At 43.2% G+C, this 25,079-nt stretch overlaps 2 protein-coding genes across 10 annotated transcripts in view; one reads left to right on the forward strand and one right to left on the reverse strand.

The window, feature by feature from the left end:
* Window positions 1–2,717: 2,717 nt before the first annotated feature.
* Window positions 2,718–25,025, reverse strand: PUS1 (pseudouridine synthase 1). Of its 9 annotated transcripts, none has more exons than XM_033954307.1 (6): window positions 24,873–25,025; window positions 20,580–20,806; window positions 18,457–18,594; window positions 11,520–11,622; window positions 10,070–10,767; window positions 2,718–4,509 (listed from the first exon to the last, which is right to left on the reverse strand). In XM_033954307.1, exons 2-6 carry the CDS (start codon window positions 20,775–20,777, stop codon window positions 4,462–4,464), a joined length of 1,185 nt encoding a protein of 394 aa, XP_033810198.1. In that variant the 5' UTR covers window positions 20,778–20,806; window positions 24,873–25,025; the 3' UTR covers window positions 2,718–4,461. The 9 variants fall into 9 exon arrangements, with proteins under 9 accessions (XP_033810198.1, XP_033810197.1, XP_033810201.1 ...); XM_033954306.1 differs by having other exon boundaries at window positions 24,837–24,952; XM_033954310.1 differs by lacking the exon at window positions 24,873–25,025 and adding an exon at window positions 24,628–24,760.
* The window catches only part of LOC117364745 (tRNA pseudouridine synthase A-like), a 70,186-nt gene continuing 70,053 nt past the window's right edge, over window positions 24,947–25,079 (forward strand). The window contains exon 1 of the mRNA XM_033954302.1: window positions 24,947–25,057. The gene's annotated coding sequence lies outside the window, so the exon portion shown is untranslated. The remainder of the gene's footprint in view (window positions 25,058–25,079) is intronic.

The raw sequence follows: 25,079 nt of genomic DNA on the forward strand, positions 1-25,079 counted from the left end.
TGTCAGAGGGAAGGCTTGTGGGCCAGCTGCGGGCGACGTGCTGGGAGCACTGCATGCTGCTTTGTGGAGGGGCTGGAGGGCAGGAAAAGGAGGCGCACTACTAAGGTAACATTCAAGCCCCTCCAAGTGCCTCCATCCCCACAACCCCAGGGGGGATCCCTGTGGGTTCCCGTTCCCATGCCACTCTCTGGTTGCAGGTCGTAAGTCTCATCAGCAGACAAGATTCTTGTTGCCACATCAAAGACAGACAAGACACCAACTATGTCATTTAACAGTATTTACTTAAATCCAAAAGCAGGTTCTGGGTTGTTTGTTGTTGTTTTTTTAATCATTGAATTCAGTTGCCAGCTGTCTAAGATGTGTTGTTTTCACATACAGACACTTGCATTTTATAGATGCTGTTCCATGTAGATGAACAGTTAGTGTCAAAGAGAATGACATAGCATAGATTGTACCCATCCTTACGGGCTCTGTCCCTGTCTCTGCCCCATAGTTATCCAGGGGTATTGTAAGTTCATGGAACTTAACAAAAGTATAAGCAGTCTTAACTTTTAATTTTTTCATCTTTTGCAATTTCTTACACATGGACTAAAGTATGACTAGCTGAAACACCGGTGAGCATACACAGAAAGAAAGGGTTAATCCTCAAGGGAGATGGATAGGAATATTCACAGAAATTGTGCACAAGAATATTTAAGCAGCAAACAAAACACATGAAAGGCAAGGGAGATGTTTTAAGCAACCTGTGTATAAAGGTTATGCCCAGGTTGCTTAAAGACATCTCCTTTGTTTTTTTTGCTGCTCTCTCACCAGGCAAGTACTCTCTGTTTGCTCTGCACATGAATATTTGCTAGCAGGCTTCATTCTCCTTGAACTATCTTATATTTTTCTTATGACAGTTAATCTGACTTCTGTTCTGCCTTTTTTCAGTCATCATGTTCTTTTAGTATAGGCCAGGGATAGGCAATTCCAGTCCTCAAGAGCCAGAGCCAGGTCAGGTTTTCAGGATCTCCACCATGACTATGTATGAGATGGATTTGCATGAACTGCCTCCTTGTGATACAAATCTCTCATATGCATATTTATTGTGGATATCCTGAAAACCTGACCTGGCTCCGGCTCTCGAGGACCGGAATTGCCTACTCTGGTAAAGGCCATTAGCTTTGATCGGGTCCTCGAGTGTAGGCCTTTGGGATTTTGGTCAGTGTCCACGGGAACCCCTGCCAGCCTGACTGAAATCCCCATCTTTCTGTGTTTACAACCTTGGAGTGCTTGGTGAAGAAATCTCTCTCTTCTTGCTGTTTGTGTGTGAATTAGAGATTTTTCCATTGGGGTCTGCATGAGTTCTTGCCACCTCAATGGAACTCCCTAAGTATGTGTCTTTTCTGTGTGTATGCAATTCTGAATTCTTGTGCCTGATGAAACATCTCTTTTCCTTCTGTGTTTGTGTGCTTGCTGACAACTATGCCTCACAGAACTGTCTTTAGGTAATGTGCATCTACCTTCATCTAATTATTCCTTAGCTCAATCTCGCTCATGCTCACTATAAGGGCCTAATAGCTTTGTGCATATGTATATCATTGAGCAAGAAACACTAAAGGAGATCTTTCCTTCCTATCCTTGCTAATTTCTACTTTATATACTGATAAGAATATTTTCTTTTTTTCCAGTTTGCTGTAAGATTCCTAAGAGTTTCTTCTGGCAGTTTTCTCACACGTCTTGGAATTTTCCTTCTATTGTTGAGTGTGTGATACTGTGCAACTTTTGCCAGTCAAAGGCATTTTTTCTGACTCTTCCCCGTCTTCTGGGACTATCGGATTTTTCTTCAACATGCTGTGGATTAGGGACAATCATCAAAATTTTACTTGTGCAAGTATCTTTCACCTTTTTTCTGTAATGTGTGTTTCTAGTTTGTAATACATATACTGGATTATAAGATGTTTGGCTTACTTGTGTATTTTTCATGTATGATATTCTCTCTCTTTGTATGTATATAAGACATGTGCTTCTGGAAATAAAATATTTTCGGAGAGAAAAGGTATTGGGTAATTTCTGAGCTCAGATGTGTGTGAGATGTGTGCTAGGCATGTCTGGCTTGTGTGGATGATATCTTGGGCACTGTGAGTGTGTAATGGTTGTAATGGGGCAAGGGATCTTGGGTATGGCTCCTGTGGCCCCTTATAGTATATCCCAGTGTCACTCTCTATGAATGTATACTGCTTTAGGCAGTTCTTTTTAAGAGCCAGGAAAATGGTATTAACAGAATAAAAACTTCTCAAGTCTTCTATCTTAGAGACAAGGGCTGAATGTGCAAAGGCAAGCCACGAAACTTATCAAAGGAATGGAAAATTTGACCTACAAAGATCGACTCAGGAAGCTGGGGCTGTTTACTCTTGAGAAGAGAAGACTGAGAGGGGATTTGATAGAGACTTTTAAAATAATAAAAGGATTTGATAAAATAGACCAAAAGAAGCATTACTGAAATATTCTGATGTGACACAGACAAGAGGACATAGACAGAAAGTTACAGTAATTTAGCATCAAATATTACAAATACTGAGCTGTTCATCACAAAGACAATGATAAAGCACTGATGTAACTTGTCCAACAAGATCAATCTTATTTACTCCATCTAACAAAACATGTTACCTACAGCAGGTTGTCCGACCTTTACATTTTGTATCTGCATTAATTTATGGAAAAAATATACCAAAGACTCCTAAGAAAGCAGGCTTTGTTTTTATTAAAAAATCTTTTCTTTACAATGTATCATAACAAACTTGTTTCATAATCATTGTATACAGTTCTTCCACAGTACATTAAATCTACTAAATCCATGTTTTCTGTGCCACATCATATCTGCCTAAATTTAAAAGTTAACAATATAACTCCAAAAAAGAATATGAAAATAGGTTTGCACTTCAGTGTCAGTCCTGTAAATTTCTTGTCCTCACTTCAAGACCAAATAGTAGCTCCAAGAGATGGAACAAATTTTCCAAACATTATCTAGAGAATATAAAAATCCCTAATTAAATAGCAGTGGGAGTTGCTATAACTATATATTTTTGATCAGATAAAACATTATCCATGATGAACATGTATCGGCCAGGGAACAAGCCAGGAGCCAGTCTGGAATTTGGAAGACAGGTTATAATGGTTTGCAGCATGATTACAAAACCTGTTTAATAAGATAATTAATTCAGAATCTTTGGATGCCAAGATACTGCATCACCAAACACATAAGACCTTTACAGATCTGGGCTTGCAAGGCCACTGTCATAGCCAGCACCCTCTGGCAAAAAGCTTAAAGATATCAATGTTCATAAATTAATACCTCACCGATATCTAAGTGCCGATGGCAAAACGCAGCCAATGGAATTTCATTTCTAATAAGGTTTATAGTCAGGTAAATTAAAAACTTTTTGCTGATTCTATGTCACTTGCCAGCATACATATGCTGCCTTAAAAGTCACATGGGAGTTTAAAAAACGTCTCTTCACTCATCCACTACAAGACAAAGAAACCCAGAAGGCAGCCAGAAGAACCTTCCAGGACTTCCCTATAGGAAGGATAACACTACCTTTCATCCTGATAATAGCAGGGGTGGCTTCTTGACATCAGTGCTCACATTTTTTTTTTTACTTAGTTGCAGAAATGTTAATAAGATTATGAAATAAGAGTGATAAGACTACTTTATTTAAAAATAAAAAAAACTGAAGTCATATCTAGAGCCTGCATCGAAGGGACATAGTCAGTCCAATTGCTATTTGTTTATAAAAAGAAAAACATTAGTCACTGCACAAGCTATGACACCAATGCAGAGAATCTAGGTTTAACTCCCAGGTCGTGTCTTCCATTCCTTGGGCTAGTCTTGGTATAGAATACTGCAGAAGCAGCACTCAGCGATACTGATGATTGATTATATTGGGTTGGGGGGGAGGGAAGGAGAACGCGAGAGAAAGTCTCAGCTATTACCATAACACCTAGTAACCAGACTTACGGTTCATTTGAGTCAGGTTCCAGATGAACTTGTAATTTATGGCTCTCTCCAAGGCCTGATACTGAACAAAGTTGGTGTAAGGGGCACTTATAAAAAAAAAAAAAAAAAAAAGAGTATAAAGGTAGATGTAAATGAAGGCTCATGGTGATAGATCCCAGCCCTGGAGGCAGCAGAAACTGCCAACCCAAAACATAATAAGCTCCAAAACTAGGCTATATCCACTCCTCTAGCCCATGGCTTTCAGGAACACAGGCAGTGAAACCTATGGATGTCCTACTGTGCTCTGATGCCCGATCAAGGTCTTGAACTGGCCACTGTAGTCTTTGTCCATAGCAGCAGCTCCCAAAGTACAGTACTGCATTTCCTGCCAGTAGACCTCACTCCCCAGCACTGCCAAGTCATCCTGAGGCCAGAGTCTCTTCTAGATGAAAGGACAGCAGCATAGCTCCAGAGTCCCCCAGTCAGTCTGAGTCACCCCCAACATCACTGCCTTCAAGTGCCTTATTTTCCTGTAGAAGGGAAGCAAAAAATAAAAAACAACAAACCACAACTTGTGACTAAAATTTTATAGGAAATAATGTACAGTGATGTGATTTGTTTCATGGGTATAAATACAAGCTTAAACAAAACAATATCCTTTAGGTTTAGGTCTCTGATGCAACTTCATTCCATTTACTGGTGCAATCCTCCATTCTAAGCATGCTCGACTACTGTTATGCCCATGGCTAGCCAGGGCATGGCAAGTGGTCATGTTGGGTATTAGGTGTGAATCTTCATGTCTGCTTGCTTTTTAGCTGCCCTTCTTGCTTTACATCTGTGCCAGACAATTAGGTAGCCTTACAATTTACTTCCATAAGTTGTTATCAACTTGTTACATATCTTATACTGTTTCATGTCCTGCCGAGGAAGGGCTCTCAGGCTATAGGGATAAGGGAGGGTTCGAGCAGCGGTTAACATTCCATCTGTGAAAGTTAGGAGATAAGGGAGACACCTGTTTTTACTGCAGAAACAGCAGTGTCTGTGTGTGTAAGAGATTCAGCACTTTCTGTGCTATAAAAGACTGAGAGTCACAGATTGGACTTTGAATCTTGCTGCAGCCCTGGGAGCACCAGGGCTGGGTCTGTTCCCTTGATCGATCAGATTCCCGATCAGTATTGGAAGGGGGCGTGCCAGACATGGTGAAGTATTCTATTTATTTCTTGTATATTATCCAATGTCTATCTGCATTGTTTGGTATTATCTGATGTGTGTGCAATAAAGAATAATATTACTCTGAAGCTTTGGTGGAGGTGACTTCTATATACCCTTGCTAGATAAATATGTGGCAGAACAACTACTGTAATATCATTTATTTGGTGTCTTTCAATAAAACCATTCAAAGATTCTGAATTGTTCAAAATTCGGCAGTTCGATTGATTTCGATATAAAAAAAATGGGAACATATAACTCCCTATTATCAAAAACTCCATTGATTGCCCCTGGAAGCAAGAGTTCTGTTCAAATTTGCCTGTCTTTGTTTCAAATCCATTCTTAGTTCGGCCCTATTTACTTGGTTTCTCACTTTAACTTAGATTGTTCTATTAGGCCTACATGCAGAGTTCATATGTTTATCCATACAACAATAAAGGCCTGCCGATACAAAAGTTACCTGGACAGAACACTCGCTTTCCAAGAAGGTCAACTGAACGATTGGCTGGGTAACATTATTACGCACTCAAAACTAGACAAACTTGTGTAACCAATTTTTAACCTAAGAACTCTTAAAGCCCTATCTCTTTATACTCTAACCGACTTGTAACCTAAGAACTCTTAAGCCTTTTCTCTGTATTCTGCTTACTTGTATTCGATGACTTTACATTGTGCCTATTTTCGCTGATTGTCCAGCTCTTCTTATTGTAAACCGCTACGAACTATTATGGCTTTAGCGGTATATAAGAATAAAATTATTATTATTATTATTACTCAGACACCATAACCCAAACAGGATTAGGATAAGTTCCAATTTTAGCAGCCGATCAGTATAAAGAGATGGTTCTCTTTTTTGTTAACAGCAGTAAGGCATCTAGTATTTTGGACAAACATTCTCAGAGTACACTGTGGCAGAAAAAGGCCAGCTGGTCCATTTAGTCTCTTCAATTATCCCTCTTTCAAGTTTGGTGGAGGTGACTACGGGAACTCCCCACAGCCATTTCTTAATGGCTATCTGCACGGGGCAGGAGCGTAGGAAGATCGCTCCTGCCTCGAAAACCAGCTAGACCACCAGGTAAGGCCGGGATGCCAGGGGTAGAGAATGACACGGTGACAAAATTCATCACCGTTCCCGTCCCCGTGGATAACCGCGGGAAACCATCTTCATGTCATTCTTTAAGGAGAGAGGGAAGAATCGGAGTATAATTGGGCACAACCACTGACCTACAAACTTTGCTTTGAAGAATGCTGGTGTAGAAGGATTAAGGTTGAAATAGACACTAGAAAATGACATGGAATTATTTCCCGCGGTTATCCGCGGGGACGGGAGCGGTGATGAATTTTGTCACCGTGTCATTCTCTAGCCAGGGGAAGGTGGAAGGGAGGCGGGAGTGGGTCAGAGCCGGAAATTTGCGTTTTTTTGCCATTCGCATCCGGCTCTGCCTCTATCCCCCGCGAATAACGAGAAGTGTAAACCAGGGCACAGGAAATATCTGAGGTTTCATGTTTTCTAGCAACATTTCCAGTTTGCAGCCTTTCCCTTCAGTTTAGTGACGGCACCCCACACTTTCACCAAAGTTATGGTGGTTGTGGCAGCTCACTTCTGCTGAATGGGGGTCCAGGTACACCCCTATCTGGATGACTGGCTGATCAGGGCTCTATCCAAGCCGGAGATCGAGCAGGCAGTGAGGACTGTGGTGTGTCTGCTGAAGTGCCTGGGCTGGATTGTCAATTTCAAGAAGAACCAGCTAACTCTCACTAGACCTTGTAATATCTGGACATTCAGTTCAACATGGTGCAAGGTCGTGTTTATCTTCCCGAGCCATACAAACAGAGCTGCAGAAACATTTATGCATCTCTTAGCGTTTCTGAACCTACTGCCTGGCATTCTTTCAGGTGTTGGGTTTCATGGTGGCCTCCCTGGAGATTGTTCCCTGGGCCAGGGTGCACATGCGGCCTCTCCAGGAGACCCTGTCTCAGTGGTCCCCTCAATGTGCATCCCCTGCAGATGCCACTCCCCTGGAAAGACATAGCTAGAAGTTTTCTCTTGCAGAACATTCCATGAGAAGCATAGCGATCTCCTAGGCGGAGTCTCAGGCTGTTTAGCCTGATGAAATCTGTAGAGCTGCTACTTAGGCTACTCTTCACACTTTTACAAAGTTCTACAGAGTGGAAGTGGTGGCTTGAGAGGATGCCGCCTTTGGGTCCTCAGTTCTGCAGGCAGACTCATCTGTCCCTCCCTAGATATGACACTCTGGTATGTCAGCTACAGTACAGACTCCTGTGTATCCACAACAGAATGACGGATTAGGTTCTTAACTTATTAATATGGGTTCTGCTAGGATATAGAGGAATCCATACTACCCTCCCTGTGCAGATTTTGTGATTTGCCCGATTTCTGCCTTGGATATTGCCAATGTCCATTTGTTAATTAATCATTGTTCTGTTTTCTAAGTATCAGAGTAGAATATGTTTATTGCCGGAGGAGTTCCCCATGCCTCTCCTTCTCTTTTCTCATACTTTTAAGAAGAACACTTAGTAAATCAAGCCCTTTAATGCACCACTGTATGGCACTAAGAAAATGGTACAGGGCCATTAATCCCCATCCCGTCCCTCTTTTTTTCTGCCCACATTTTCTCATCCACAAAACTCTGTCTCAAGTCTCTCATGCCCCCTCATTCCTAGCAATTTCAACCCCACCCTATTACTATCTGCTGTCACAATCCTCCAGCCACCTGGAGTCCCCCATTTCCTCTCCTTTGTGGTCTCTTTCTTTTGTATTGTGCAGTTCTCAGTGTATTTGAGACCAATGTGGTGCAAGAACTCACACACTGGCCTCCCATCCCACCCCTCCCAGTCAGCAGCCCTTCTTGCAATCACGGGATCCAGCAGCCCCGGCCCTCCTCCCTCCCAATCACCATGGTCTGGGCCTCTCTTCCCCTCATCGGGCCATTTCCTTTCCTCTCACCTTCACTTGAGCTTTTCAGAGTTTTCTCTCTCCGATCGGCCCAGACACCACAGCCTTCTCATAAGTCACGCACGACTGCTCCAAAACTTCTCCACTGACGCGAGCCGCCCAGATGGAAACAGGAAGTTGTGTCAGAGGAGAAATTTTGGGGCAGTCGCGCACAACTTATGAGAATGCTGTGGCGTCGGGGCCGCTCGGAGAGGGAAAATTTTGTTTCTGAAAAGCGTCTGCGAAGGTGACGGGAAGGGAGGAGATGGCTCGACAGAGGAAGAGGTTGAGTGGCACCGAGGGGAACTGGAGAGAGGAACAGACACTGAAAGGTAATGGGGAAGAGAGAGGGAGAGAGGGGAGCAGACACTGCAAGATAAAAAAAAATTGTGAAAGAAGAGCGGAAAAGGAGAGGAAAGAGATACCAGAGAACATTGGGGGAGGAAACAGATATCAGATCTGAAGGGACGAAAGAAGGAGAGAGATGCTAAACACCACCTGGGGGAGGGAGTGAAAGATGGAAAGGAAGAAGACAAAGATGTCAGACCAATTGGGGGGAGGGGGACAGTTTCTGATAGAGGCATAGAAATAGAGCAGATGCCATATGGAAGAGGCAGAGAGAAGGCAGACAGTGGATGGAAGGAAGAGAATGACGAGAAGATGAGGAAAGCAGAAACCAGACAACAAAAGCTAGAAAAATTTATATTTCTTTTCTTTGCTTTAGGATAAAGTAGTATTGTAGCTCTGTTGATAAACGTTTATAAACAAAACCCTGCCAGCTGAAGATCTCTTCCTCTAGTTCAGCATCCAGAATTCTGATTTATAAAATGACAATTGTATAGAATATTATTTATTTTTATACTTTAGTAAAACAAATTCAGTTTACTATTCCAGGCTTGTGCGGATGGGATCAAATGGTTTGCGGGAACAGGGTGGAGATGGAGACAAATTGTTTCCCCGTGTCATTCTCTAGTGTAAAAGTTTTGCAAGACCATCATGGTAGTCCCATTCTTCACTGCTCAGCTTTCAGCAAGCTTGAGCTGTTCAGTATAAGACGACTTACTGTTCCAGTGGCAGCAAAACATTCCAAAAGGGGGGAAATTTCTAGTTGCCATGATGCCCTGGCACTCAGCATAATTGAGCATTGCTCTGTGCTAGATTTATATCCCCCACAGGATGTTAAGATTAATTAGAAAATTAGCAGGTAAAAACCTTTCTTTTAGTTTCTCCAGACCGGTACAGAAACTGATGGGGGGGGTTCTTTTCATTCCAGGGGCCATTTCTTAAAACGCAAGGATTCCTTTTGGGGGAGTCACGACCCCCCCCCCCAGCAGGTCCCCCTCAAAAGAACTGCATACGCTGAAAGAAACGGCCCCTGGAAGGAAAAGAAGTTCCCCACCAAGCATCAGTTTCTGTGCTGATCCGGAGAGGCAATAAAGAATTTCAATTTGAATCAATATTTTTTGTACTGCATTATGGCCCCCTCTTATCAAGCCATGGTAGCGCTGCTGCCACAGGAAATGCTCCAATACTCGCTCAATTTCTATGAGTGTCAGAGCAGCCCTTGCTAAAACACTTGATAAAGGGGGCCTTTATTCTGCTAGATAGATCTGTGCAGTAATACAATACAAAACAGAGAAAAAGTTAAAACTACAAATAAAATACATTAATCATAAGAGCATGAAAGAATAACCACACTCAATACATAAACTAAAATCCCAAATTAATTTACTCCACAATCTAGATCCTTCTCTACTTTAATAACTGATTGAAAGCTTCTGCCTAAACAGCAAATAGGAAGACTCTATTTAATATGTGAACGTCTATCATATCCCCTCTATCCAGTGCAACTTTCATCATTACATTTCTGTATCTGACAAAAATAACAGAGTAAAAGAAAACATTTGTGTTTTATTGTGCATTACCTTAGAATTGTCTTCATCCAGCTGGACCCCTGAAGCAGTGGCATCAAAATCATGGATGGGAAGGGTGTTCAGCCAGTTTAACATGGACTTCTCTTCCAGCTCAGTTTTAATAATTGTTGGGTAGATATATTGTTGTTTGAAGCCAGTGATACTCTGCTCTTCCCCGTCCCACTCCAGCGCCTCATGCAGTCCATCGCTGCCAAATCGTCTATTGTACTCCTCAAAGTGGACAGCCTCCAGGACCAGGCCAAGCCCCGGAGCTTTAGGGATATCCACCTTTTCCTCCCCCCAGCTGCGCTCCATGATGGAATCTGATGCATAGCCCTTCATCACTGCAATCACTAGACCAATCATTTTCCGGATCTGGTGCATCATGAAGCTCTGACCTTTCACCTTTATCTCGGTGAACTCCAGGCCTTCTCTTACAAAGGGATTCTCACAGTGTATTTCCATGATGTAGCGTTTGGCACTGGGGTTTCGTGGACTCTTCTGAGACGTGAAGTTGTGGAAGTTGTGTGTTCCCTTATAGCGAGCCAGAAAACTGTTGACTCTCCGCAAGGTCTCCTGGCTCAGTCTGTACATCTCATCCTGGACATCAAGATCTTTGTGAGCAAAGGCAAAAGTAGGCAGCATATACAAATAGGTACGTGCATCACATGCATTCTTGGAGTTGAAACCACCAGTAACTCTCTTTAAACCTTAGAGGAGTAAAGCAGTCAAAATTAATTCTACTGAGATTTTGTTCTGATTACAAGCGCAACAGAAAACTGCTGCAACCCCTTACAATATTTTATGCTGTTCTTCACTACAGAAGCCTGGGGGGTGGGGGAGGAGGGTTCTTCGCCTTTCTCAAGCATGCACATTCAATCGCTCCCACCCAGAAAAACTATTACACATCAAAAGCACTATTGCTGGAACACTGTCCTCCCAATTCTATTAACCTGCATGCTAAAGTTATATAGGAAGTCCATGGGTTAAGAACAAGTTCTGTTTTTTAAACTGTTCTTAAGTTGAATTTGTATGTAACTCGGATCCTGTACAATACACAGTCTATAAAAACATTAAAGAAACAGTTTTCAAAATAAAGTACTGTAGTTTAAATAGAAAGAAAAGATAGGAGGTTTACACTTACTTTTGTTCTTTATCCATCCCACAGTTTCCCCTCCACCGTTACATCCAACATTTCTCCCTCTCATCTCTCTTTTCCCCATGCATCTGTACCTCAAGCCTCTTCCACTACCATGTCCAATACCTCTCTCCATTTCCCCATGTTCACCATCTCTTTCCTTCTCACTCAAGACACCCATGCCCAATTTTTCTCCCTTTCCATTCCCTCCCTACGTGAAGAATCATCCTTTAGTCTATAGGTTATACATGTATTCACACCCAGACCAAGGCTACAAGAACACATGTATATGTATCAAAAAGCTAAAGAATTATAATTTCTTACCCAAAATTCTGATATGTGAAGGAAGATAATCATTAATTTTTTCCACAATGTTATCTATCAACCAGACCTTCAGTGACACAATCTGGCCAGCTGCGGAAACCCCCTGTACAAATACACAGAGATACACAACACTCAGAAATTTTCATCACAAGTATTATGCAAACAGATGAAGTCTAGGGACAGGATGTGCTGGGTGACGTGGAGACAGTGATAAAATGGGATTCGGTATGGAAGAAGGGGAGGAGAGACAGGAGGTGACATTCTATCATGCTTCAGCAGACTGAGGCACCAGATCGAAACCCAAGAAAAAGCAGAAGAAACGAACCAGGCACCAAAACACTCAAGCCCCAATAGGGATAGGAGGAAGGGACCAGCTAAACATCTCTCCTCTCCCTTTGGAGATATCACCCACAGGGTTGTTATTGGCCCCTCCCACCCTTCTTCGGGCCTCTTTATTCAGCCATTTCATGGCAGTTAGGGAGGATGAATCGGGCACCGAAGCCCCAGCATGGAGAGGAGCAAGGGACTGGCTAAACATCCCTCCTCTCCCCACCAGAGCCACTGACCAAGCAGCCGTTCTTGGCCCCTCCCATCCATCTTCAGGCCTCTTCATTCGGCCCTTTTCTGGCAGGCAGGGAGCACAAGCCGGGCACCAATGCACCCAAGTCCCAGCAGGGAGAGGAGAAAGAGACCAGATAAACATCCCTACTCTTCCCACTGGAGCCACTGACCACATGGCCGGCCTCTCCATCTTCAGACCTCTTCATTCGGCTCTTTTAAGGTCTGCATGACAGGCGGGCCTATACTGCCAGTGGGCCCTCGATGAAGGGCCCTTTGTGTGGACCAAGCAGAACAGAAAGACCGCGAGTAAATTCACTCTAAATATGAAGGCTCTTTGCTCACCGTAACCAACAACCTCAGAGTGTACCAATACAGCTCCCGGCATAACTTGCTATAACCTAATGCTAGACGTGTCCTGCTCTTTAAAATGTAATGCTGTATTAACAGAAAGCACTAAACCTCCCAAATCCTCCTCCACCACTGCATACCATGCGAACCGCTCTGTATCTCCAACCAACATTCCCTCCTCCGCCACTTGTCAGCAAAATGGGAGTGGCGGAGAGTATTTTTGCTTCTTCACTACATCACCCTCCTCCCCGACATCAAGAGCGACGACGTCTGGCCTATTCCAGCAGATACACTCCCTGGGGACTGACTCACCATTGGAACCTGATTCACTGCCATGATATTGGCCAACAACAATCGAATGCAGGAAACGACAGAGGGGATACAACTCCAAAAAGGGCAGCAAGGGCGGTGGGAAGTGACGTCACCAACCGGAATAGTCAGTGGTGAGTGAAGCTCTGCATGCCTCCCTGGCTTATTACACCCTTAAGCTGATAAAACCAGGCAATTGGGCCAAAAATAGATGTAACTGGTGGCAGAAGACAGCCTGGTGGGATCAGTATAAACAGATGTCAATATCTTGGCACGAAACCCTGCAAGAGTTTGCTTTTGTTCCTAGCAGCCAGGAGTGTGCCAAGATGGCGGCCCAAGAGACACAGCGAGCAGAGCCAGACCTTGGTGAAAACCTTGCAGTGAGTTCAGCCCCGGCTCCCAAGCTTGACCCAATGGAAGAGGTCCGGGTGATGTTACATGAGATCCAAACCGATATTAAAACTGTACAGGAAGAACTTTCCACTTTAGCGGCCTATCTCAGAGGCGAGATATCAGAACTGGGGCAGCGTGTAAGCAACAGAGAAGAACAGCATGTGGCATTGTTAGACTCACGAACAAAGGACTCGGCATTGGCAACCCAGCACATTTACGATCTTGATAAACTGGAAGACCTCGAAAATAGAAGTCGACGTTCAAATCTTCAGATACGTGGAGTTCCAGAGCTTGCTGATTATACGAATTGCTCCCAAATGGTACAAGTGATTGCGAGTCTCCTACTTTCTGATGCGACAACCAAAGTGCCGCTGGACTCTATCCAGCTTGAGCGTGCTCACCAAAACCTGGTGGATCCGTGTGGGAATAAGCCCCCAATATAATTGCATGTTTTGCAGATTATAAAACTAAATAATCTGTTATGCGGGCAGCAAGGAGCCGGGACAGCCTGCAATTTGACATTTACAAAATTAAGGTCTACCAAGATCGGATCTCATTGAAAATAGTTAGAAGCCTACTATCCCTGGGATCCAAGATGGCTGCTGCTGTCTGATGCTGTAAGGGCGCCTGAGAGTGTCTTCCTTACCTCTTGAATATGCCAAAAAGAAGGGGCAGGAGTTTTGGTGGTGCCTCCCAGCGCTCGGGACCCACAGTTTCCACAATTGAAGACATCTTTAGACGCCTTCAAAACGAGCAAACCGGTTCGGGGAATCGCCCGCTGGAAGCGTCAGTAGAGAGGAGTGCTTTGACGATATCCCATGGGCTAGACGTGACACTGAGCCCCGATGTCAGGACGCCTCCCTCCAGCCGTTGCCGCTGGGAGCTAGCTCACCGCGAGAGGAGAGCACGTCAGATGAGGCAGTGTTCTCCTCTCGAGAGGCCAGTATGTCGGAGGGCTTGCTGCAGGAAACAACTCAGAGGGACTTGCTCCCTCTGGAGAAACCAGCGACTGGGACAACTCGTGCTATGGAGGAACAGGGCGCTGAAGAGGTAGACCAGACATCTGAACTATCTATAACTACACCAATAATTCCTTTTGTTCCTGTTAAGCCCCCAGAAGTCACTTTAGACTCGCTCTGGGAGTTAGTTGTGGCTTTGGATAATTCTCTGAATCCTCAAATTAAAAACTTAGATAAAGAACTTAAAGACCAGAAAGAAGTTATTAAGAATTTGAAAGAAGATATAGAAATATTGAAATCATATACCCAAGAAGATAAGAAGGACATAAAAATGATAAAAAGTAATCATGACTTATTGGTAAAAGATAACCTGATAATGAGGAGAAAATTGGAAGTACTTGAAAACAACTCCCGGATTAATAATTTACGTTTAATTAATTTTCCAAAGGTCTCATCAATTTCCCCAAGAGACATGATAAAGCGTTACTTTCTGGAAATACTTACAATTCCTGAGAACTCATTACCACCATTGACAAGAGTGTATTATTTACCTATAAAGATTCAGGATGTTCAGAAGAAAGATGTAATTGGAAAACCCCAGGAAAGTTCTCTGGATGTTTCTGCTTTATTAGAACAGTCGGACAGAGAGGTGGCTATCTCAGCCACTCTCTTACTGACTGTAGCTCTGGCTCCAGATAAAGACTGGATCCTCAAACTTTTCTTTAAAAATAGAACCAGAGACTTCCTGGGTTTCCATATTCAAATTTTTCCGGATGTCTCTAAAGAGACTTAAAAGAGAAGAAGGGAATTTCTAATGTTGAAACCTGGTGTGACCCAGATTGGGGGGTTTATTTTTCCTTAGATATCCTTGTAAATGTGTAGTAAGGTATCATACTTTGAAATATATGTTTTTTGAACCAGCTCATTTGACAGTCTTCCTCTCCACGAAGCGCCTTGGGAATGGAGAAAAATCAGCGTCCAAGGAATAATTAGTTCCTTTTCAGTATCAGATAAAGTGATTTCGCTTGGTTGTTATTTTGTACCTTTAAATCACTCCGTTTCTTAAGTCTTGGATCCTAAATTTTGAGGACTAGTGTGTGATTAAGTTGAGAATTATTTTTTTGGGATAGAAAGTAATTTTAATGTTATGTTCAATATTATGTTTTCTTAATTGCACTTTCTGTACAAGATGATATGCTTGTTAAATAATGTAAAAATTTCTAAAATAATAATAATAAAAAAAGAAGCCTACTATCCCTAGTATATGAGCCCTATAAACTTTCTCGTATATATGGGACATCAAATGCTTCATGATGGCGGGGATATGTCCAGTGTACATATTTATGCCAAATTTGGTGGGAATGCCCCTTCCTGTGGAGTTATTAGCATAAGGTAGGTCAACTCTTGGTGAGTATTATAGAGAAACACTTCCTGGAGTTGCCTGAATATTGTTTATTAAACGCAGCCCCGCCGAGATAGGCATGAACAGCGGATGGCTGCATTGCTATTTACAGTCACGTGGATTGCTCTGGCACACTGCTGACGATCAGCCAAAATGCCAGCAGTTACCACTCTGTGTGGAAAGCTGGACCATATACACTTAATGTGTAAACTTACAGCGATTAGAAAGAACACACTACCGGCTTATCACAAAGTCTGGGATGGTTATCTCACTTGGAAAGCGGGATGTGAAGCTCGCATTGTATAACTTAGTTATTTTTGTTACCTTCAATCTCTCTTCATGTACTCTATTTCTCTTGAGGGAAGGGAGGGGGACTGTATTGTATGGCAAAATGATACTGTTGTAATTGTTTAATTTTAAAAATGCAATAGAAATAATTTCAAAAAGGGCAGCAAGAGTAGGCTGCTCAGACAAATTCAGCTTATTATTGCAGAGTGCAGACGTACACCGCAAGGCTGTCCCTATGCCTATGTTAATATCTGATCCATAAAGGGGAAAAAAAAAATCAACCTTGGTTAAAGATTGGCTCACATCTGAATATCCTGTTCCAGACAGAAACTTGGCTTCCATCCCCAGATGACCCTCTAATCAGAGAATTTTGCCCCCCAGGATACAGGAAGGTCTCTTTATACAGGCAACTCAAAAGAAGACGAGGGCTAGCCATTGTGATCAAGAACTCCGTTGAATTCACAATCCTCTACTCCAAGCAAAAGGACAACCTGGAAATTCTATCACACCAAAGCAACACCACCACCCTGAAAGACACCCCCCCTCACAAAGCATCTTCTTTTAAGGCCCAACAAGACTTCTCAGACTTTGTGCTTAGGAACTCACTCTCCTCTCCCTGTCTTCTACTAGGAGACATTAACCTACACCTAGAACTCATTCACAAACAGACAATCAAGGACCTCTTCAATTTTCTACAGTCCCTCGGGTATTCCAGAAAACATATTGAAGCATCCTCCTTCTGGTTCAAATTCAAAAACTTTGAAGAGTCCTCAGACCCGCTAGACTTCTAAACTATCTTGGACAAAATTAGAACTGACGTTTTTGATACACTTGCCCCCAAATCCCTGCAAAAAAGATGGATCCGTGAGTCTGACAAATGGTTTGAAGAAGAGCTCCGAGACCTAAAATACACAGTCCTCTGCCTGGAGAGGACATGGTGCAAAGATCAAATCCAGGTCAACAAGGACACTAGCATGAACAAGTACAGAAATATAAACAAATGCTCAAAGAAAAGAAAAGCCTACTACTCCCAGTTGGTGGGTGACCACTTCATCAACACTAAGGATCTCTTCAGAATAGTGTCTAAACACCACCAAACTAATCTTAGCTCCCAGGGAAGAACCCCCATCCAGTCAACAAAGTTGCTGATTACGTCTGTTCAAAGATCCAGTTTTTCCACAATATGCTCAGCCCCCCCAACACACCCCATGTGCAATCTCTCCTCAAAACCACACTGCAGACAATCTGGGAAACGTTTGCCCCTATGTTTCAGAAACTCTAGTGGGAATCATCCATTTGTGTATTAGGCGTAGACACCTGCCCACCTGAGATCATTAGACTCGCTCTCCCAACTTCAGGGATAACTTTTCAACTGTAACAATGGCATATTCCCAGAGAACAAAGGGCATATCATGATAACACCCATTACCAAGAACAACAAGGAACCAATTTCCTCTGTCTCTTAACTCCAGCTAGTCTTCGTAAACAAGGGAGGAGGGGGGGCAAGGGAAGTACAGGGGAGGGTTGTCACGGGCATGATGGCGGCTGCAGGAGGGAGTGAGCATCCCTCCTTCTGCCGGGGGGTGGGGGGAAGAGAGATTTGCTTAATGGCAGGTAAGAATGGAAATCCCTCCCGCTGCCAGAAGGTGTTGGGGGAGGATTGCTTGATGGCGGCAAAATTTTCTGGCATGTCTGAGCTGTCCTAGCCTTACCTACCTGTCAATGCCTGAGCCGATCAGCACTCAGGCACTGACCAGTAGGACAGCTCAGAGCTGTTGCAAACTTTTGCTCGCAAATGTAGGACAGCGAGGTTAAGGAATCACCCAGTGATAATAGAGAATCACCCAGAGTGCTCATTTAAATATTAATGACCTTGTTGTAATAAATTTGCATGGCAGAGTCGGAGACTGCTAGGAAGCTCAGAAAAGACCACGGAAAGCTATTTTGATAATCTATCACTAAAATACATGAACGGTAAACCGGCTGCAACCGGTTTAGCAACCACGTTAATGTTTTGAGAATTTTCCCCTGAGCATTTTAAGATCTTTGCAAGATTTTAGAATATAAATTCCACATTTAAATAGATGCAAATTGGCATCAACTAGAAATAAAAGCTTTTTTTCGGCTTGGTTCCTTCCTTGTGGAATGGTCTACCTCTTTGAGAAGAGAAATAAAATTTAAGAAATTTAAGGTTTTATTTTTTTCATCAGCACTTAATATGGAGGTGCGAAATGGTATGAGAGTGTATTAGCGAGTCTGTGAGATGCAGTCATCATAGTTGGAAGGAGAAATATTTTATTCGAGTATGAATGATGACTAGGGGCTCCTTTAACTAAGCTGCGATAGCATTTTTAGCGTGTGCAGAATTTTTGCACGTGCTTAAACTGTGCTACACGGCTATAACTAATGCCAGCTCAATGCTGGCATTAGCTTCTAGCAGGGCAATTCTGTGCAAGCTAAAACCAATGTTGCAGCTTAGTAAAAGGAACCTGTCTATAAATACTTGGTTAATGATGATGAGTTGTTTTTTTACAACGTAAACTGCTTTTGTTCTGAATTATGTAAAGCGGTATAACAATTCTTTTAATAAACATAAATGTGACTATTCTGTGCTTAGGTGGATGCATCAGCACCAGTTAACCATAGTTCAGCAAAGAGAAATGAAGCACCATCTCACCTTGTCTGTCCGGGAACATCTCTGAAAAGACATTTTTTTTATGTCTTCACCGTGATTCTCCGGAATACATCCAGACTGAACAAGGGCATGAATTAAGTCATCTTCGATAGTCTTGAACTGAGATGACCCCACATTTCTCTGGGAAAGGAAAACATAACCATCGTGGTTAAGTGTTAATCACTATATATAGTTAAGATTTAATTAACCACCTTTATGGAAAGATTTGCCCAAGGGCATACACAACAGGTTTATGAGGTGCTGGGACATCAGGGCATGGCCCTTTTCCTTGGTTTCTGTGCCCAAATGCAGCTCTTTGATAGCATCAGGTTTTTCACGATGGCAGAGTACAAATAGTTGATTCTTACAATGAACTCTTGTTCTCAAAATTTCAGGCCTCAATAAATTAGTCTAACAGAGAAAGCTGTTGCTTATTAAGTATATAAAGGATGCCATGAATATATTTTTTTTTAAAGGGAAACTCCACAGAAGCTGGTTCTTGCCAATGATGAGAGTTTCACACTAAATATTTTATAATGCCAGAACAAGCATATATCATCAAGCCTACAGTCATATTTTTATATCTTCTATGTGATTGTGGTTTTAATTGTATTATAAGAAGACTTATGTATTTCTGTAGGGTTTTTAAAAAAATTCTTTTTTTTTTTTTCTTGTAATCCCCTAAATCTAATAGCACGCTGAGGCGGTGAGTTCAAAAACCCACACTGCTCCTTGTGACCATGGGCAAGTCACTTAATCCCCCACTTGCCCCAGGTACATTAGAAAGATTGTGAGCCCACCAGGACAGAGAGGGAAAAATGCTTGCACACTTGAATAAAATTCATGTAAACCATTCTGAGCTCCCATGGGAAACTGGTATAGAAAAATGAATAAATAAATGTAATTGCACAGTGGCTTTGAATAGCTGGCATACTGTGGGGTCTTCCCCATGATCCAAGGCCACTGCTTCTTGACCACCATTCTCATGCAAAGAAATGGACTGTCAGAGAAACTTCATCCTGGAACAAAAGTGGCACGGAATTGGACTTTCCATCCTCCTAGTCCAGGGGTAGGCAATTCCGGTCTTCGAGAGCTGGAGCCAGGTCAGGTTTTCAGGATATCCACAATAAATATGCACGAGATAGATTTGCATCTCAAGGAGGCAGCGCATGCAAATACATCTCATACATATTCAGGTTTTCAGGATATCCACAATGAATATATATGAGATGGATTTGCATGCACTGCCTCCTTGAGATGCAAATCTATCTCGTGCATATTTATTGTGGATATCCTGAAAATCTGACCTGGCTCCGGCTCTCGAGGACCGGAATTGCCTACCCCTGTCCTAGTCTATAAACATAATGAACCCCCAGGTCCAGGACTGTGTCCTCCTCTGGTCAGGGCACTTGTTGAGGGGAGTTCACCTGCGTCACTGCCACTGATGTAATGCAAACAGATGCAGAGGACCCTTGGCAGCTCAACTAAGCATTCCACACAAGGCTAAAAAAATATCTGATGAGAAGCCTTGTACTGAGGATTTTGAAGCCCCGGCAGGGATCTCCTGCTGGTCCTCCTGGGCTCTGTAGTACTCACGCAACTGCGTTTGGCAAATCCATCTTAGAAGGGAACTGGAAAGGGTCTTTACCCCTGGGAATGTACCTCCAGCAGATACCCAGCCCTGGAGGACTTGGAAGAGGCTGTGCACAAGGCTCCCACCACTCCCAAGCACACTCACGGGACATGGATGCACCCTGGTCATCCAGTGCAAATCTGGCATGATAGAGGGGTAAGAAGGCCTGAGGAGTTCATCCCTGTAGATTTTCAGCAAAATTGAGGAGTTGAGGCAGATGGAGTCTTCAGAAAAAAAGATTGTTTAAAATCTAAGGTGGCCGCCTCTAGTAAAAATCGGGTCAAAAACCACCCATGGAGACGTCCCTGGAAGTGAAAAAATACATGGAAAGGGGTTTTTAGAGGTGGGGGACCTAACTGAAAAGGCAAAAACCTGTGAAGCAGGTAGAGTTGAAAACATGATGGACAATATTCTGCAACTTGTGAAATGAGACACAGTTTCGTTTCAGGACCACTAGACACATGCAATAGAACAAGGGTTACATTCTACATACTTGCATTCCATGATAGCCTTTCCCAGCATAGGACAGCAACAAGACCACTTTCTTTTTAGGGTACTTCTTTTGTATTTCATGGACATCATACTTGTCCCCCTTAAACCGTTTGGCGCTATGTTCATTTTCACCATCATCACTCCTGGGTTGCTTTGCAGAATCAACAATTAATTCCTTTCCTGAAAATGAGATATCCATCTGTCCCACTTTCTGCCATTTACCGCAGGCTAAAAATAAAAAATAAACACACAGAAATAAGCAGCTCTTGCAATAAGTTTACTCATCTTTAAATTGCTTGCTATATACTACAACCAACAATTGGATTCAGGTTTGCCTGTCTGGAAGTTACAGAATGTTTTTTAGACATGTTTAGAAAGTTATTGAACAGAAAAATTTAGGGGTTCAAATGCTTACAACAGCTGCATGGAAATCTCCAGGATTTAGGCTTCCCCACCTCTATTTGCAAGATAACTTATCGAAATTAGCCTCACAGCATGATTCTGTCATGTACCCCCACCCCCTCAAGAGATCTACCCTGGTTTATTTGGTTATAGCCCCCCTTTGACAGGGTGTGTTACAATACCACATTCACGATAAAATATTACAAACAGCCATATATAAATTTTATCAACATATTGGACAAATACAGCAAAGGAAGTGCTCAGCACCCATACTTCATGTCGCAAAACAAAAGCTTCTTAAAAAAGTCATATCCTTTTGCCTTCTTTTTATTTAAATTCTTTATTCTATTTTAATGGAACATATAGCACATACAGAAATCAAATAGCTATATCATCCTTTTGCTTTCTAATGTAAAATGGAATCAAATTTCACGCTTCCAGACCAGCGAAAGAAAAAGCTCCCACTCTTGTAACTTGCAACCTTGCCTGCCTTAAAGTAGGATGTGTAACTCCCTGGCTTGAGCACATACTTAGATATATAGTTGATTAAATATCTCAGTGCCATTCCACAAAGGCAAAGATAGGTTACCTAACAGCAGTTTATATTGCGTCCTAAAATCAATCTTCAACCAGCAAAGTTTCACATAAAACTAAGACACATGGTCAGATTTCCCAATACCAAACAGAACACGAATAATCGCACTCTTGGGAACACCTAGCAGCACCAAGTTACAATAGTCCAAACTGGACAACACTACAGATTGCAGAGTGCACTTAAAATTGGTACCAGACAAATAAGGTTTAAGATTGCTCGGCAATCGTAATTTAAAATAAATCTTCTTAACCATAGCAAGAATGTGAGGTTGAAAAGGGTGAATAGAGTTACTAGATGTTCAGGTTTCCCCAGACACATCCTCTTTTTGAGAGTCTGAGTGGCTTTTTTATTTTACTACTTTTGTCCGGGGAAACTGAGAAAAGAAAAAGGGAGGAGATGGGGGGGAAGACCAGAGAGGAAGAGATAGTGCACATGGATAGATGGGAAGACATCAAAGAATCCTGCTTTATTTTAAAAGAGGAAATCTCTCTGGCGCTAGCGTGTTATCAACAGGAGCATTTCAGCACTTTTCTTCATTCTGCTCCCTCTGTCTACTCTTCTGATGTGCGCCTCCGGGTGTTTGGCCTCCCCTTACGGAGGGTGTGGAAATGGGTGTGTCTCCCCTCTTGCCACTCTGTGGTAATCATAATTTTCCTCCAGGCCTGGGGGTCTCAAGATTTAAGCACTGGGCGGCAAGGGGGGGTTGATCTTTTTATTTCATCTGGTGCAGGAGGATGGCTCAATTCAATCTTTTCAAACATTGTGTCAGGAGCATGGCCTTACTGCTGCGGACAGATTTGCTTATATGCAGATCGCACATTATATGGCTACTTTGACTAAGACTAATCTGAATTCTACTCGCCAGGACTTACTGTCCAAGGCCTATACTTTTGGTTCCCAGATGAAAGTCCCCCTCAAGTTCCATGATAGGCACTTGAAGGATGAGATTCCCTTGCCAGACTATGTTGCACTCCGGGCAGCTTGGTCACAGAATTTGAATATGATATTTCCGGAGGATGTTGTCTCTTGTGCTGTGGCCAGGCTGCCCGCTTTGAGAAAGTATACCTATTTTGGGGAAATGCAATATAAACTGTTGTTTCGAATATACGTATCACCATATAGGGCGTTCAGTGCCAAATTCCGGCCTACAGCTTCGTGTGATAAATGTGGGCATCCGACTGCTACATTGGGACATATGTTATGGTTTTCCCCAGCTGTGCAAGCCTTTTGGCAAAGACTTTTCACTTATGTAGAGATCCTATGGACTGTGAATATTCGTCCCTCACCTCTCTGCTCTTTGGACTGTCGCCCTCATATCATCCGAGGCCGGTGGGCTTGAGTGCCTTTCTTCGTTGGTCCATCATGTGTGCTTTAAAATGTATTTTCCTTAAATGGTTGGACACTGAAGCTCCAAATCTCAGATGTACAGATTTAGGTTAACTAACTCTGGAAAAAAAAAAAATTATACTCCAGCCACCCCGCGTGTACCGGAAAAAGTTTGTCCCTCTTGGGCCGCCATAGTGGTTTCTGCATTTCCAGTGTGTGTTCTGAAAAGGTTCTTCTCAGATGATTCTCCTGTTGGCTTGGGAGCGTAGAGATGTGCCTGATCTTTCCACATTGAGGGCTGCATTTTTGGAACACCATGACTCCAGTGGCTCGCAATTGTATATTGAATTGTTGATTGTACTTTTGCTTTACTTATTTGTGTTGATGTTTTATGTATTTGCCGTCAGGACCCGGTCCTGTGGGGTGCGGGGAGGAATGTTTTATGTTTCACTGTTATTGGAGCACTGCTTATTGGGCTGAATCTTGGTATCTGTGTTTTACCTGCTCTGATACTAATAAAAATTATTTTGTCATAAAAAAGAGGAAATCTGGTAACCATATCCATGGACGTCATCTTCCCATCCCCAAACCCCACCAGAAATCCATCTGTCTCACCTCAGAAACACCCCCACACCGTCTTTCAATTATTGAACCCCTTTCCTCCTCTTAGATAACTCCTACACCTCTCTATTCATCTTTAAACCCCACCAGAGCTCCATTTGGGTGGATCTCTTCATAAAGGTAGTTAATAAACCCAATAAATAAATAATTTTATTTTTTTTTGAGTGAGGAGAAAGAAGAGAGAAACTGACACGCCCCAGCACCCCAACATCCCTGCTCCTAAGGTTTCCCTGCCATGCTCCAAATGCAGTGATGAAAGCCCGAGTGTACCTATCCGAATCAAAGAGGGTGGGTGTCACAGGGCAGCAGGAAAGGAAGAGAACCCCCGGTACCGATTACACTCTCCCCGAGTTAAGAAGACAACCCAAGGTACTCACGTTCTCCCTCTGCCAGGAACCACCACCTCCGAACACGTGGGAATTGCAGAAATCACCATGGCGCCCAAGAGGGACAAACCTCCTCAGATCCACGCGGGGTGGCCGGAATATAATTTTTTTCAGAGCTGACCAAAATCTGTACATTCTAAAGTTGCCAACTGGCTGGTTTAAGCTATCTTATTTTTATACGGTCCGACCACAGCAGAAAAAGAAGAGAACCCTCGGTACCGGTTACACTCTCCCCGAGGTAAGAAGACCCGGGATACTTACGCTCTCTCTGTTGGAAGAACCTTTAACACACGGGAAACACAGAAACCATTATGGCGGCCCAAGAGGGACAAACCTCCTCAGGTCCACGGGGTGGCCGGAATACTTTTTTTTTTCCAGAGTCGACCTAAATGTGTAGAACTGGCTGGTTTTGAGTTAAGCTATCCTGTTTTTATACGGCTGGACCACAGCAGGAAAAGAAGAGAACCCCAGGTACAGCTTCCCCGAGGTACTCACGCTCTCTCTGCAGGAAGAACCTTCTCAGAACACACACGGGGAAACGCAGAAACCACTATGGCGGCCCAAGAGGGACAAACTTCGTTAGGTCCACGCGGGGTGGCCGGAGTATAATTTTGGGTCCAGCCCTCTCTGAGACCCTCTAATCCTCTCTCCCAGTTTTTCTGTCCCTCTTTCTCCCCCCCCCCCCCCCTTTTTCCCAGCAGCTTGAGCACATCTCTCACCCCTGCCCAGGTCTGGTTCATTTCCATTTCGTTTCCCCTCCTCCTTATCCAACACGTCTACATTTTCCTTTCCTTCACCTCACCCAGATAACGCACATTGCCCTCCTCCTCCCCGGTCCAGCACATCTCCATTTCCCTTTGTCTCCCCCTCTTCTCGGTCAAACAAATTATATCTCCATACACCCCCACCCCCAGCAGGTTGAACACACCTCCTTTTCCCTTCCTCCACCACATCTCCATCTCACCTTCCCCCAATCCAGCGTCTATCCACCACCGCCTCGTCCTCCAAGCGTGCCCCGATCTCAAGCGGCGGTAGCAATTAAAGCAGAGCGCCTCTGCCTAGTGTACAGCTTTTTCGGGTCTCGTCTCTTCAGAAGCAACGCTGGCAGGAGTCATTCTGCTTTTATCGCTATCGGTGCCTGCGAACGGGGCAAGTTTGTCTGATATAGGTG

This window comes from Geotrypetes seraphini, chromosome 8, assembly GCF_902459505.1.
Source record: "Geotrypetes seraphini chromosome 8, aGeoSer1.1, whole genome shotgun sequence".
NCBI classification, from domain to species: Eukaryota; Metazoa; Chordata; class Amphibia; order Gymnophiona; family Dermophiidae; genus Geotrypetes; species Geotrypetes seraphini.

Bases quoted from the DNA above. Each gene is read 5' to 3' on its own strand.
- PUS1 (XM_033954305.1), bottom strand. From the start codon at position 24,759: ATGGAGATGTGCTGGACCGGGGAGGAGGAGGGCAATGTGCGTTATCTG. The intron at 10,768-11,519 runs GTAAGAAATTAT...TACTCCTCTAAG, and splicing joins TTCACATATCAGAATTTTGG to GTTTAAAGAGAGTTACTGGT. The intron at 4,510-10,069 runs GTAATGCACAAT...TCCCTTCTACAG, and splicing joins TGGATGAAGACAATTCTAAG to GAAAATAAGGCACTTGAAGG.